Here is a 15,665-nt window from a genome sequence, read left to right as displayed (position 1 = left end):
TTTTAGAGACAATTTTTTAATATATTTATTTTCCAATTCTCTTTTATTACACATCATACAGTATGAAAAAGACTAGAGAAAAGGCATGCCTAGGCCTCATTCAAGTCATTAAGTTTGGTGGAATTTGGCAGTGGCTCCCAAGATTAGCCATACGTAGAAGTGCCTAGTATGGTTGTGTTGAAAACTCAGCTAAAGAAAATGCCACCATTTGATTGAAGACTTTTTCTCCAAAATTTAATGTTTTTGTTTCTTCTTCAAATCTTTTACATTGCTTCTATTCAATTGAATCTTCCTGATGAGTAACTAGAGGAATAAAAGAGTCTTTATTATGAATTTCATGCTGACTTTTGAATGTTGAACAAAGCCATGTTGTTAATCATTTTTAGCACTCACATAGGACTTTGTGTTTCTAAACTGTTGAATTTAAAGGTCAAGATTTCTGTCTCTTCCAAATGCTAAAGTTGGAAAAACAGAAGCACAAAATGTTTAATACACTTTTCTAAACAAACAAATTAGACTGATGTGTGAGTCAGGCTACGCTATTCTGCTCTGCACCAATTCATAGGAACATGATGCCAATTTTAACACAGGCAATTTTCATGACACTTCAAAGTTTAAGAATTCATTTAAATATTATTTCACATTTGTTCTAAATGGAGACCATTTCCATATAAAAATGTGCACCAGCTACCTGTGTATGTATGCATTTATGTGTATTTATGTGTATGCGTGTGTGTGTGTTTGTGTACACACATATATATGTTTCTTTTTAACATAGATGTTTTCCTATAGAAAAATCACACACATCTTGGGGCAATTATGATACGTATGATAGTGGTTAACAGTCATTGTTATTTTTCCCAGCATGTGATAACGTGGTGATTGTGAATCAAACCTATGGCATCTTAGAGAGTATACATTATCCAAATCCCTATCCTGTCAACCAGCGTTGCAACTGGACCATCCAAGCAACAACTGGAAACACTGTGAATTACACATTTTTAGCATTTGAATTGGAATATTACACAAACTGCTCCACTGACTATTTAGAGGTATGTATTCTGAAGCTAAATAATCACTGCATTTTCTGTTCAAGTTAGCAAGCCAAGGTAAGTTACCATGCTTTGCAGAACCAAACCATTCACCATGTCCTATATGTCTGTAATACGCTGACTATACATGGTATTTGAACAGATGTGTTTCATGTCTATTTCATTGCATCATCTTAATAATAAGGGTATTTAATCCATTAAACTATATACACAAGTAACTCTCTGTGTTTTAAGGTTTCAGTGTAACTTCTGGACTGAGTAACCTCATCTTACCTAAATAATGCACAAGGACAAGAACAACTTCTGGTTTTTGTTGGTTATTTTTTGTTTGTTCTAATTTATAAAGAGAGATCAGAAAGTATTTAAATACCTTGACTTTAATACCTAATTAAGCTGATACTGGGAATCATGATTTTGATTCTTGTGTTTTATTTTTAAACCTGAGTTTATTTCAGTTAATTTTTCTCTTTGTAAAATGGAAGTTTCTATTTGTTATAATAATGACCACAAGTATCATTTATTGAACTTTCTGTATACAATGCTATGCAATGAAAGTTGCTGGAAAATTAGGTACCTCCAAATAGAAGGTAATCTGCCACTTTTATGATAAGATATTTTATTTACCAAAGCTTTTTTACTGATTTGAATATGCAACTTTGTGGAGGTATAGATTGAAAAGTTAGGTGGCTACTTATCTTACTTTATTAATGTAATTATATAACCATATATAAAATTATATATTTTATAAGCCATTGTATTAATTTAGAATGTTAGTTTCCACTTTCATAAAACAATTTTACTCAGACTGTTTACATATATTTTGACATCTAGTTTTCATCATCAATAAAATCACTTTTGAGTCACTTAACACATCATCTTTATCTCCATCTGCATGCTAGCATATGATACTTCTAATCCACATATAATGTTTTCACTAGAGATCTTTTCTAAGAGGCCAGTCCCCACTCTGATAACATTAAGACATTTCCTGTATCCCTTCTATCCACAACTTAATAGATGAGTGTCGTTCTCTTTAAGATGGACAGTGATTTTTGGAAGTCTTGCTTGCAAAGACTTTCATCATCCAGTGTGTGTAACTTTCAGGATATAGTCCTGGGGAGGTGCGGGGGGAGGGGGTGGGTGGTGGGAATCACAGAAAAAGCCTTTATCTTGTAAAAGTGTTTTAACCCTCTTTTTAAGCAATTCTTTAAAAAAAAAAAAAAAGCTAGCATTGATGGAGGTCATTTGAGATTATCATATCTTTTCCAAATAGCACTTTTGTTTTTCAAAGCAAAGAAGAGAAAGCTTCCTATACTTTGAGAGACTTTGTGAGGTGCTCGATATTAATATATGGATTCCTTTGCCTTTGAAGGATATTTTGGGGGGGTTAAAAAAAATCTTGCTTTGTATTTAGAAAAACTCAGTATTAGAGAATTAATAACCATAGTGTTTACCCATCAGAAAGTTATATTTGCTAGTAGTCAAAGAAAACATGAGACAACATGAAACAAACATTAAAAAAGCACAAACTTGACAGAGATGTTAAAATCCCCTTTCCTTGATCTGTGGGCTTCCCTGGTAGCTCAGCAGGTAACGAATCTACCTGCAATGCAGGAGACCCTAGTTTGATTCCTGGGTCAGGAAGATTTGAGGGAGAAGGGATAGGCTATCCACTCCAGTATTCTTAGGCTTCGCTGGTGGCTTGGATGGTAAAGAATCCATCTGTGGTATGGGAGACCTGGGTTCAATCCCTGGGTTGGGAAGATCTCCTGGAGAAGGGAACAGCTACACACTCTAGTATTCTTACCTAGAGAATTCTGTGGACAGAGGAGCCTGGCAGGCTACAGTCCACTGGGTTGCAAAGCGTCAGACATGACGCAGTGATTTTCACTTCACTTTACTTTCGTGATCTAGTGCTTGGGCGGTCTTTACAAGCTTGACAATGGCATATTTGTCTCATTCCATTTACCTGGAGTGATCACCTTCGTTTCTTCACATGGTGAGATTTTGTTAATTCTTTAGGAGAAAATACAAGTTTCTTTCAAAGTCACTTGTTCATACCACAGACACAGCAGTTTGTCATATCATATTTTTACCATGTGTGATTGTGCCCGCATGCCTTACTGGACTGTAAGCTTTTTGAAGGTGAGAACTGTCTCCAGCTAACTTTGTAACCCAGGCCCTGATTATAGAATTGGGGTCTTATGGGAGTTCAGTAAGTTCAGGTTAAATTGAACATCACAGCCACATTTTAGCATCAGCTGGAAGATAAGCTATAAGAAAGAACTGAATTCCAAACTGGCCTTTTTGTGTAATCTCTACACATTCACTACAATTCTACCACTTTAAGCACATACCAAAATAGAATTCATGGGTGTGCATAATATTGCATGTTTACCAATCTGCTGGGCGCCTTATTTGATAAAAGCACAATGCAGAGAGCGGGGCGAACAGGAAGTTTTTGAACTGGGCTTTAAGGACAGCTTTGGCAGAAAGAGTGGGAGCAAATGAGATGAAACCTTTCCAGGGACCAGACTCCACCACTTCAGACTTACTTGAGGGTGAAATGGTAACAAAAAGGCCCATCGGATAATTTTTGGAGGTGTTAGAAAACTTGTTCCAACAACAGCATAGTCACTCCACAGATGATGTTACACAGATGATGTTACAGACGGGCCATGTATCTTGTGCAACATTGATGGTGAAAGCCACAAAAATACAGAATGAGAACCAGAAGTTCAGCTAAGCCTTCCAAAGAATGACACTGTTGCCAGAGGGAGGAGATGTTTTCCATTTCTGTAAGCCAAGGGGCAAGACCAAAGCAATTGCTACAATGGCCGGTTTATGATGGAAATTCTAAAAGCACAAATGACCATTAATGGAGAGAAAAGCCACAAACATAGAAACCTAGCTTCCATTATTTTATAACTTCTAGTTCAAGGGTTTTTTCAAGTGACTTAGCCAAGTTCAAAGTGAGTGGCTGTGATTGCAGCCAGAATTGAGTTATTTTGAATTAACAGAACTTCTGAAACTATGCAAGGACTTGATTAGGTGCTGGTCGGACACTGTGCCCAGCCTTGCTGAGACGTGTGGTTTGGTAAAGATCCCACTGGAAAACAAATCCATCCTCTATTCCTTTGTCCTCTGGGTGAAATGAAAGGATTCAGATTTGGAAATAAAATACTTAGTGGGAGGAAGGGTCATTTGCTTAAAGGAGTAAGGCTGTGTTGCCCCTGCAGTTTTAGGAAGTCAATCTTAGGATTCTTTTTGTGCTTTATTACTTGGTTTCACTTTTTCATTTTTATTTTGAGGCTGAGACTGTATCTGGAAGGAGAAATTTTTCAAATCAGTATTGAAAATACAAACAAAGGTAATGGATTTGGGAAAAATCAGCACAGAAATGTACAGGAAATCCAGGGCCTGTGCTGGTTCTGGGAGCCTGTGTGTGGGGAGCCAAGGATGGAGGAAAACCAAGAGGTTTTTGTGTCGTGGAAGCTGAGGGAAGGGCCTAGGACAGAAGGTGACAGTGATAAGCAAGGAGGGATGCTCCCAAGGGTCCAGAAAGGTCAGCTCTCACAGGATCCCCTCCTCTTAGTGCCCTCTGGTATGTGAGTGTCTCTTCAAATGTGGTCCAGGATTGGATTCAGCTCTCCTACTAACTTGGTGTTGGACCGTATTATCTGGTTTGTGTGTTCCAGTGTTGAAGGCTGAGATTGAATAGGTTTGTTGTTACCCACGTCGTGGTGTTAGATGATATTAAACACTTGTGGTCTCCAGGTCATTTTTACATAAAAGGCAATGACTTCATAGCCAAACAAGATATTATTTCTAGTAAGGTATACTGGACTATTTTGCCTCAGAATTTCATCTCATGATGATTCCTCTAAATCCTCTGGTCTTTAGAGCATTATTTATTTGCATGTAGACTCATTGGCCTGTGACTTCTTAAAAAATATTTGATAAAATATCAGAAAGATGCTTCCTGTTTCAAGTATTCTAAAATGGTAGCTTTCTTGGGTTAACATGCTTCTGTTATTGAACACTTTTGGGAAAGCACCATTCAAACAACTTGGTAATAATAACAGCTTATATTTGTGAAACGTGTTACTGGCTAGATAATTCTTGCAGCAACAGTGTGGTGTAGGAAATATCGTTATCTCATTTGACAGGTGAGGAAACTGAGACAAAGGCAGATTGTCCACAGTCACACAGATTATATTACCAGAGCCAGGCTTTCCACCAGGCACTGTGGCTCCAGGCCAATGCCCCAAGCCACAATACCACACACACTCCGCGTGTGTTCTGTTTCAGAATTATCACTCTCAGAGGTGACACGAGGGAGTTTCCATGGAAACACTGAAGTTTCCCTTTCCACGGTCACTTCAGTGACCGTGTCACCAAGAGAAATTCATGCTACTTAGCGTGACCGTTGCATAGGGAAGCAGTGATCATTTACTATATCTTTGCTTCATACTGACAACTTATGTTCAGGGACCAATGTAGAATTTTCCCCCAAATTACCATCCATCTTATTCATCTGTGAGATTCCAAAATAAATCTTTCCCACATTTTGGAAGTTACGACATTTTCCCTTCAGACCTCTGGCATCCTCCTATGTTCCCTCTTCTGCCTCATACTCTTGGTTGTAGATACACACTCAAACTGACCCATGGGGAAAAGACTAGTGTTTGTGAATGGCTCTTACCCTCGGAAAGTGGAAAAGAAGCCTCATGTCACACAGCATCAACTGAAAAGCTGGGAGAGGACAGGGACCAAGAAGGCTCAGGAGTGACTCCCTTCTTCTTCTTTCTTCTGACTTCCTTGTTTCTTGCTGTGAACATAGACTCTGGTCTCATTTTTCATGTCAAAAGCTTCCTCTGAGTTTCTGCAATTTCACAGATTTAACTTAAATAAGGGCACCCCAGCCACAACACTGCAAAATCAGGTGGACCTCGGGTGCTTACAAACAACTAGACTTTCCCCTGGTGACAGGTTACATCTGTCGCCGGTGCTCATCTCTTTGAGTCTGGCAACAAGGTGTGGATCTAGCTGTCAATGGATAAGTGCCCCTCTGTTCAGTATGACCAGCTCTGACCAGGTGCAGCAAGGTCTAGCCCTCTGGCCCGAGTTGCTCATAGTTCACATCTGTGGACGGAGGCAAAACCTTTCAGCAGGGACATACATGGGTTCTGCCGGCGTGCTAAAGCCTTTTGTTCTCTTTTTTGGCTGTGACCTGCGGCTTGTGTGATCTTAGTTCATTAACTAGGCATTGAACTTGGGCTGTCAAGAGTGAAAGTGTGGAGTCCTGGCCACTGGACCACCAGGGAGTTCCCCTGAAGTGTGGTTTGAATTGCCTGTGAAGTGAGCAAGATCACACAGTTCGTTCTGTAGTGACCATACCTCTCAGGACTATATGGTGTAATGCACTTAAGCATGGGAAAATTCTTTTAAAGGCACTGACAGTCTTATCCTCTAAATTTTCTCCCAGTTTCTTTTCCCAGTTTCAAAATCATAAGAGTTGTCTTTCTACTTCACCTTCTTCATGTTACACTGTCTTCTCTAAGCATTGGTCCAACTCACATTGTCATCTTTCTTTTGCCCCAATCATAGCTTAAAAAAATAGACATTTCTTTCTAACTGTGCCATATCCCAAAGTTTAGCTAATTTGTATGTGTGCTCATGGGATGGTCAGAAAGCTACCATGTAGGTCCATGGGTATTTTTCTTAGACTGAGTTCTTCAGAGGGTTTCCCTTTTCTTACCCACCCAAACCCCAAATTATTCGACTTTGTGGACAGAGTTTAATTTTTTTTTTTTAGAGTATGTCTTTTTTCTTGAATTTCCTTTCCTTTTTCTATTGAATTTCTTTGTTCTTTCATTAATTTTTTAATTAAAACTTTTTTTGGTCCATGTGCTCATATCTCCTTTCAGAATCTCTCTCCCTAAAGCCTCACGCCCGTGACTGACACGTCATCGCAGACTCGGAGGAGATGGATCACTCTCTCCTAATAGCTTGTTCATTTCTACAGTTCCAACCATGTCTCTGCTGGTCAGGGTTAGTTCAGGAGAGCACGTCTCTTCACTCAGCACTCTGACAGAGCACAGAATATAAAGAATTCAGCAAACAGCAAGACACCTGAGGGACGTCCACATAGACATCTGATCTCTGCCATCCCTGGTGTCTTTTTGCTCCACTGGTGCTAGTATCTTTCCTTTGTAAAACAAAAACAAAAACAAAAACCTTCTACTGAGGAAGAAGGTGATGTGGAGGATAAAGCCCTCATAACTGGCTACTAAATCTGGCTTCATTCCAGAATCATATAGGTAACTTGTTTAAAAATATATTCATAGACCCTAGACCCCACCCCAGCCCCACTCAGTCAAAATCCCCAGGGATCCCAATAGAGCAAATCCTGCATTACCCTCAGTTTAGCAGCTGGGGCCACTGTCTGCAGCCCACTTCCATCACGCCAGCACATTTCATCCTCACTTCAAAGCTCTCTCCTGGGAAGTCGTAAGGATTATAATAGGTGTCTTCTTAGAATATACCTTCAAGGGCTGTTCTGTGTTTCTCTTTCAATAGGGCTTACTTTTCCACTGCTACAGCCAAAGCTGTACAAAGTCAAGCATACATTATATGCTTTGATTCACTAAGGCTCACTGATGCTATTATATTTATCTCAGTACATTAAACTGTCAGATTCACTTTACAGTGTGTGAATTCTGACTCTAAACTTCCTCCCCACCTTCTTTATTTGGCACCTTTGCCACTATCATCTTCCATTACATCATTTCAACATTCTTTCTAATGCCTTCCCTTTCCACTTATGTCCATTTCAGGTCCTCTCAATTATGTCAGTGACTTCCGTCAAATGTATTTCCCTGTAGCCTTTATAAGATTAACTTCATCCCTTGCCAAATCCTCTTTGTGATGTCATCTTCTTCCCCAGATGTTTATATCATTGCTTTCTGCACCTCCATGTCCTCCTTGCAGTGACAAAATGGTGCGCTGCTGATGAAAAGCATCCTTGAGAACATCACTGATGTCCCTCGGTCTTCCAGTCCTACACTCATGTTGTCCAGGTTTGCAGCCTGAGCAGTATTTTCTGTACCTACAACTCTGCAGCATCAGGCCCACGTGCCTGATGCAATTATAATTAGTTAAGGAATACTGTGGGCTTTCCAGGTGGCTCAGAGGTAAAGAATCTGCCTGTCAATGCAGGAGACACAGGAGACATGGGTTCAATCCCTGGGTCAGGAAGATCCTCTGGAAATGGTAATTTGATCCAGTGTTGTTGCCTGGGAAATTCCATGGACAGAGGAGCCTGGTGGGCTAGTCTGTGGGGTCACAAAGAGTTGAAGACAATGGAGCAACTGAGCACAGGAAAGAATACTAGTTGTTTTAGGAGAACTCAGAGATGCTTGGATACTTAGTACAATACAAGTTTGCTTCTCAGTCACGTTAGAGACCAATTCAGGTGCTCCTCTGCCTTCCATATAGTGGTTCAGGAATGCAGACAAAGGGGAATTGCATTTGGGGAAGCCAGATAGCTCTCTCTGTCACACACGTTGTCAGATGTCTTATAAATAAAGAGATCACTGTTCTCATAAATTTGAGAAATTCTGAATCAAACAATGCAACAGGATCTGTTTTGTTCTGTTTTTGCTGTAGTACTTCCTCAGGCTTTTACTGCCCTAAATATGCATTGGTCACTTATTTATCCACTCATTCAGTCTCTCAAATATATTTTAGACACATAGGCTGTGGAAATACAACTGTTTAAGCATCGGATTTCCTTGTTTTCAATGGAGCAGACAGATGTTAATCAATTTATTATTACTGTTGTTGTTGTTTAGTCACTAAGGCATGTCTGCCTCTTTGAGACCCCATGGACTATAGCCCGCCAGGCTCTTCTGTCATGGGATTCTCCAGGCAAAATATACTGAAGTGGATACTGACGTTCTCCTTCAGAAGATTTTCCCAATCCAGGGATTGAACCTGCATCTCTTGCATTGGCAGGCAGATTCTTTACCACTAAACCACCAGGGAAGCCCTTAGTCATTTTGCACCAGTATACAAATTTAGTCACAAGTTGTGTTAAGTGCTATCAGGGATATTATGCGGGAGTCCTGAGCAAGAGTGAATGGACAAGGTGTTGCAGAGCTGGAGGCTTCAGCAAGGGGAGTTGTGGTTGAGGAACTGTCAAAGGCAAACAGAGCCGGACACTTTAAAGTGGAGAGGACAGGTTTCAATCAGTATAAGCTCTTGCAAGAGGGAAGCAGGTCCAGCGTGAACTGAACTCAACTTCAGCTTGTCCAGAGATGACCAGGTGTTTCAAAGGGAGAATGAGGGAGTTGGGAGGGAATCAGCAGGGCCTCGGGCAGAGTCAGGGAAATGGGAAATTACCGAGGGTTGGACAGGGGAGTGTGATGAAGCCACTGTGTGTGTGTCTGGCGGCAGTAAGGATTCTCTCTTGCCACAGAGACTGGGAAACAAGGGCCCTGTCCTTCCTGGTGGTTTCATTTCACAGGAATGAGTTTTAGATTTTAAGAAAGATGCTCTGAGTTGTAGGAGACACATATATATCCCAAAAGGACAAGAGAAGGATTCATAATTATAAGCCCTTTTTAGTAAGGTCTCCAAAAAAGGGTAGTCAGGGGCCTGGAACAGGTGTTGGTTGGAACAAATAGTAAACCCTTTAGGTGGCCTTGAACTATCTCAGGCAGGCTCCTTAAGTGGGGCACTGGGGTCATCTGGAGGATGTGACCTTGAGCTGTCAGAAACTATGTTAGTGTTTAAATCTTTTAATTTTAGAAGAATACGTGGATGAAATGTTTGTGCTGAGACCCTGTAATCTTTATAAAGGCCAAGGTTGAGGCTTAGTTGGGAGGAAGACTCCAAGGAGCTTGGCTCCAGTGGGGTTGAGAAGAACCTCTGTCAGAACTGAAAGATACAGCAGGGCTGAGGCCGAGGGTGAGGCTCCCGGGAGGCAGGGGCCTGTAGGTTGGAGCCCTTGCAGGCATGTGCAGAATCTTGGTGGCCGTCTAAGAGTAGCAAGAGTTCTTTCCAGAGTGTGAGCAGAGAGACAGCATGCTGGACTGGCACTTCGGAAGACTCTGGCTCAGAGAATGAATGGGAGGGAGGTAAGGGGAACTCTGGAGGTTCAGGAAGAGGATTGCTGCTGTCCAGGTGAGGGGCGGTGGATTCCTGCCAGGGCCGTGGAGGGAGAACCTAACAGAGGGTTTGAGAGCACCTGGAGGTGAAATAGGTGAAATCGGCAGAACTGGGTGAACACTGCATCCAGTGGGGGTGGTAACACTGTGGAAAAGAGATTTCTGGATGCAGCCTGATGGCATTGCAGGCGAGGGCACCCCAGCTCCACCTCCGCCCCCTCCCCCCTCCTTCCTCCACCCCATCCTCCCTTCCCCCTTTCCCCTCCCCACCCCAAGAGGCCAGTGCCTCCCCTAGGAGGAAGCCCTCTGGGGGCACCACAAGCAGCGTTCTGTCTTTGCCTAGAATTCTTATTAACATCTATTGGCCACTCCTAATTCACAGAACATTCTTAGGGAAACATTATTCTAGAGATGTTTTCTTTTCTTTTTTTTTTTCTAGTTTTATTCTCATGCTGCTGCTGCTAAGTTGCTTTAGTTGTATCTGACTCTGTGCGACCCCACAGACCGCAGCCCACCAGGTTTCCCCATCCCTGGGATTCTTCAGGCAAGAACATTGGAGTGGGTTGCCATTTCCTTCTCTAACAAAGAAGCAAAATGTTCAAGTTCATGAAAAATGAGGAAATTCTCCTTCACATCTAAGATGTCTCTTTTGAGAATTGCAGTAATCAGAACTCAACATTTTAAATCAGCTATGCTCCAATAAAAACTTAAAAGGATTACAGTAATCAGTGTCTACTCTGTACCGAGTACTCTCATAGACATCTCCATGATAGTTATTGCTTATCTTCAGGATAGTTTGGCAATTGGGTATCAGTGTGGTCATTTATAGACAGGAGAACTGTAGCTCTGGGGTCCCCCTGGTTCAAAGTTTGGCTCTTTCTCACTAGTTCTGAGCTTGGGCATAAAATTTATCCTCTCACTTCCTTGGTTTCCTCATGTATTAAATGGAAGGAATACTTGCACCTACTTATAAAGTTGTTATAGGAGTAAATAAAGCAATCTGAGTTCTCCAGAAATGCTCATTATTCCTCCCCCCGTGTTCCTTCCACAGAGAGGGTAACTCCTGCTTGGCCATTCAGATCCTTCCTCCTACCTTTCAGAGTGTTGTTTCTCCATTTCTTGGAAATGTCATCTCCCTTTCTCATGACCTGTTGGTTATTAGTAGCTGCTCCTCATTCCCAAGGTCTGACTTCTCTCTCAGACACAGCCTGGGTCTGTTTGGCTCCAAGAGTTCAGAGTTTGTTCTCTTTCTCTTCCAAGTTCCCTTACTCCACCATCCAGTTCTTGGGAGGCCTTTGATTTCTCTTATCCTTTTAAAGAATTTGCACCCTTGCTAATAAGCAAAGTGTCCACAAATGTCTTGTTTGCATCGCTGCTCGTCACATAAAGACACAGCTGGTTCTGTACAGGTCTCAGAAACAGTGACCTCCGTTACCAAGTTTTTTGGTTTAAAGATAAACCACAGTTGGAGACAGCTCCATCTCTGCTCTTTCCGTTGTTCTTGGGGAGTTCCCTGGTATTTGAATAGCTCATGCCAGCCCTCTTCTATCTGCAGACTCTTGTGGATGCTAATAATAAACTAAGATTTAGTAACTCATCTATTACTCACTCAGGAGAGGATGTGTTGCAGGTGCCCAGGCTCCAGTCATCTTGACACCTGTTCAGTTTGGATAGTATAGACTCTGGAGCCAGTTGCCTGGGTTTGAACCCAGATTTCACCCATAACTAGTCAGGAAACGTTGAGCAAATTTTTAACTTCTAAGTGGCTCACTTTCCCCATCTGTAAAATGAGATAAAAGAGTTTTATATATAAAGAGACAGGCACATAGTAAACACTTACATAATGTCATTTTTGCCTCATCAAACATACCTAACCTTAGTTAGGTTCAATAGGTGACATCTTAAATAGGTGTCATATTTGCCTCAGCAAATATACCTAACTTTAGTTAGGTATAGTGTGCAGCATGCGAGCTATTTCGCTTCAGTTGTGTCCAGCTCTTTGTGACCCCAGGCCACAAAGACTTTGTGACTGTAGGCCACCAAACTCCTCTGTCCATGGGCTTTCCCAGGCAAGAGTGCTGGACTGGGTTGCCATTCCCTTCTGCAAGGGATTTTCCTGACTTAGGATCGAACGCATGTCTCTTACATCTCTTGCATTGACGGGTGGGTTCTTTACCACTAGTACCACCTAGGAAGTCCAGTTAGGTATAGAGAAATTCCTAAATAGAGAGCATTTAATTCTTTAGGGGCTGAGATATAATTAATGGTTCATTTCTCAAGACATTTAATTTTCTTCTTGTTTTCTGTCTATAGCCTGCTTCACTAATGCATTTTGACAATTCTCACAAAGGATAAATGAGAAAGTCAACATTTTGGTCTACTTATTTCACTCCAAGCTCTATTAAGAAATATAATGAAGAAAATGTCAATTCCATTGACTAACTGGAGTTTTGGGTGTTATCACTGTAACTTAAAAAATTATTTTTGTTACTCTCTGTTATCACAGAGAATAAGGACTTTGCTATTTTTTTTTTTTAATTTAACAGTTCTTATTTTTAAAGCTAATTGCCAATGAAGGAAACAAGAGCAATTCTTCTTGAGTTGTTGATGCCTTTTAAAATGTTGAATTACTTCTCTATACCTCAGTTTCCAGAGCTTTAAAATGGAGATAACAATACTATCTGCATTATAGGGCTGCTGGAATTTTAAAGTAGGTAATACATGGGGCTTCCCTGGTGCTCCAGTGGATGAGAATCTGTCTGCTAATGCAGAGGACACAGGTTTGATCCCTTATCCTGGAAAATCCCACATGGCTCAGAGCAACTAAAGCCTGTCAGCCACAACTATGAAGCATGTGTACCTACAACCCATGCTCCACAACAAGAACTACCACGAGACCCCTGAGCACCACAGCTAGAGAGTAGTCCCTCTCACCACATCTAGAGAAAGCCTATGAGCAGCAACAAAGATCCAGCACAGCCTTAAATGAATAAATTTTAAAAATCATATGACCTTAGACAATTATCACTTCTCAATTCTTTCATTTAATAAGCTTGGAAACTTAACTAGAAGAGTTAAAAAAAAAAAAAAAAAAAAAAACTAAAAAATGAAGATTGGCTCAGTGGGTAAAGAACCTGCCTGTAGGAGATGTCAGAGATAAGGGTCAGATCAGATTCCTGGGTTGGGAAGATTCCCTGGAGTAGGGCATGGTAACCCACTCCAGTATTCTTGTCTGGAGAATCCCATGGACAGAGGAGTCTGGAGGGCTACAGTCCATAGGTCGCAAAGAGTCAGACATGATTGAAGTGATTGAGCACAAAAAAATTAGATAATACATGGAAAGGACTTAGAATGATACTCAGCATAGAGTAAGTGCTAATAAATATTATTTTTTTTTTTAACATAAATCCAATTTTATGGATAATTTGTTGTTCTAAAATATTTTGCAGTAAATGAAAAGCTACAGTATCCAAAACAGCCTTCCAAATGTGACTAGCTTAGATTGGCCCTATGTTGAAAGTAGGGCTTCCCCTCTCTGGCCTCTCAGATTTCCTCCCAAAGCCACAGGGATTGGGTGTTATCTGAATCTAAGAGTAGGGTAGTTAAAATCCCTTTTCTGGCCAAAGAAAAGCAGAGAAGTAGAGGAGATGGGATGTGGGAGCAGCAGCGTGTCTGCACCGACTCTATTATCGTGGCACCTCCTTAAACACTTCCTGGGCAGATGAGTCATGCTTCCTGGAACTGTCTGTCAGAGGAAGTTTGCTTCTAGGATGGCTGGCATGTTGCTTAGAATTCAGAGATAAGCTATTTCAATTCTAAGGACAACCGCTATTCAAAACCACACATAAAAAGTGAAAACAGTGTGTGAAATATTTTAATGGAGGACTCTCTACCAGATACGAATCTAGCATTGGACAGAGCAGGATCTGGATTCAAAGGAGTTTAGAATCTATGAAGTGTATCCATTGGTTAATTAAGCCAAATACTTTGTAGTGTCATTAAGTATAACAAGAAGCATTTTAGAAGACTTTGAAGACTCCACAGTTGCCCAAGTAAAATGTAATTTTTTAAATTACAAATTTAAAAGAGAGATGTCTATCTCAGTATGACCAAAATCTCTTTCCTTAAAAAATGCTGATCGTTTCTCACCATCCCTCACAATGAAGAATTTTCATGTAATTGCATTACTTTGCTGCCGTTAATGAGGCAAACACACTAGGCTTCAAAAGAGAGCCTTTGCTCTCAGATTCAAAAGAAATTGTGTTTTCCCTCTCAATATCCTCTCAAACATGAAGGACAGGATCAGGATATATAATAATCAACCCTACCAATAATTTCCACACTACCTGGAAGCCAGTGAAATTTCCATTAGATGCTCAAAACTTGAAAGTGCTCTTTGCATACTTCCTTTGCCGGTGGTCCTCAGCTCACTTTGCTCCTCAGACCACAGGCATTAAATGCATGCATGTAAGGCCCCTTCCACCATCCAGCAGGCACATGGCATGGAGGAGAAGGTGTCGATCAGAAGGCTGAATCCAAAAGTTAGGAGTTGCTGTGAATTTTGACTAATTACACTGATTGACTACTTTTTACAATGGGAACAGTTTTCCACCTGCAACATTTCAGAATTTTGTCAAAAATGACAAATTTTTTAAAAGTTATTTATTAATGGCTGTGCTGGGTCTCTGTTGCTGAAAGCGGGCTCTCTGTTTGCAGCCAGCAGGGGCTACTTGCCATTGTAGTCTGTGGGCTCCTTACCGCGGTGGCTTCAGTTGTAGAGCACAGGCTCCGGAGCTGCAGCATATGGGCTAGTTGCCCCAGTGCATGTGGGATCGTCCCGACCAGGGATCAGGTGTCCCCTGCATTGGCAGGTGGATTCTTAGCTATTGTGCTGCTGTGCTGTGCTTGGTCGCTCAGTCGTGTCTGACTCTGTGTGACCCCATGGACTGTAGCCCACCAGGCTCCTCTGTCCATGGATTCTCCAGGCCAGAATACTGGAATGGGTTGCCTTTCCCTTCTCCAGGGGGTCTTCCCAACCCAGGGATCAAACCCAGGTCTCCTGCATTGCAGGTGAATTCTTTGCCAACTGAGACACCAGGGAAACCCCAAAATACTGGAGTGGGTAGCCTATCCCTTCTCCAGGGGATCCTCCCGACCCAGGAATAGAACCGGAGTCTCCTGCATTGCAGGCAGACTCTTAACCAGCTAAGCTACCTGGGAAGCCCCTTAACTATTATAGCACCAAGCAAGTCCAAAAGTGACATCTTTACCCTTCAGTTCTTACATGGACTTGTTTATTGAACAAGCTTTCTTACTTACTGAACAAGCTTTCTTTTCTCACCCTCCCTCAATTGGAAAAGAGTGTGTGGCTGTGCTCTGGGTCCTTCCAGCTCCAGCTTCTATGGTTTCATGTTGCGCTATAGTTATCTCCCTGTTTCTG

General features: G+C 41.4%; 1 protein-coding gene across 1 annotated transcript in view; it reads left to right on the top strand.

Moving 5' to 3' along the window:
* Positions 1–15,665, top strand: part of CUBN (cubilin) — a 255,728-nt gene that overhangs the window by 69,261 nt on the left and 170,802 nt on the right. Inside the window, exon 27 of the mRNA XM_020881287.2 lies at positions 865–1,052. Coding sequence (XP_020736946.2) covers positions 865–1,052 — 188 coding nt within the window. The remainder of the gene's footprint in view (positions 1–864; positions 1,053–15,665) is intronic.

The sequence above is a fragment of the Odocoileus virginianus genome, chromosome 9 (assembly GCF_023699985.2).
Source record: "Odocoileus virginianus isolate 20LAN1187 ecotype Illinois chromosome 9, Ovbor_1.2, whole genome shotgun sequence".
Lineage (NCBI taxonomy): Eukaryota > Metazoa > Chordata > Mammalia > Artiodactyla > Cervidae > Odocoileus > Odocoileus virginianus.
Note: the sequence above shows the minus strand (reverse complement) of the source record. Positions and strands in the feature narration are given on the sequence as shown.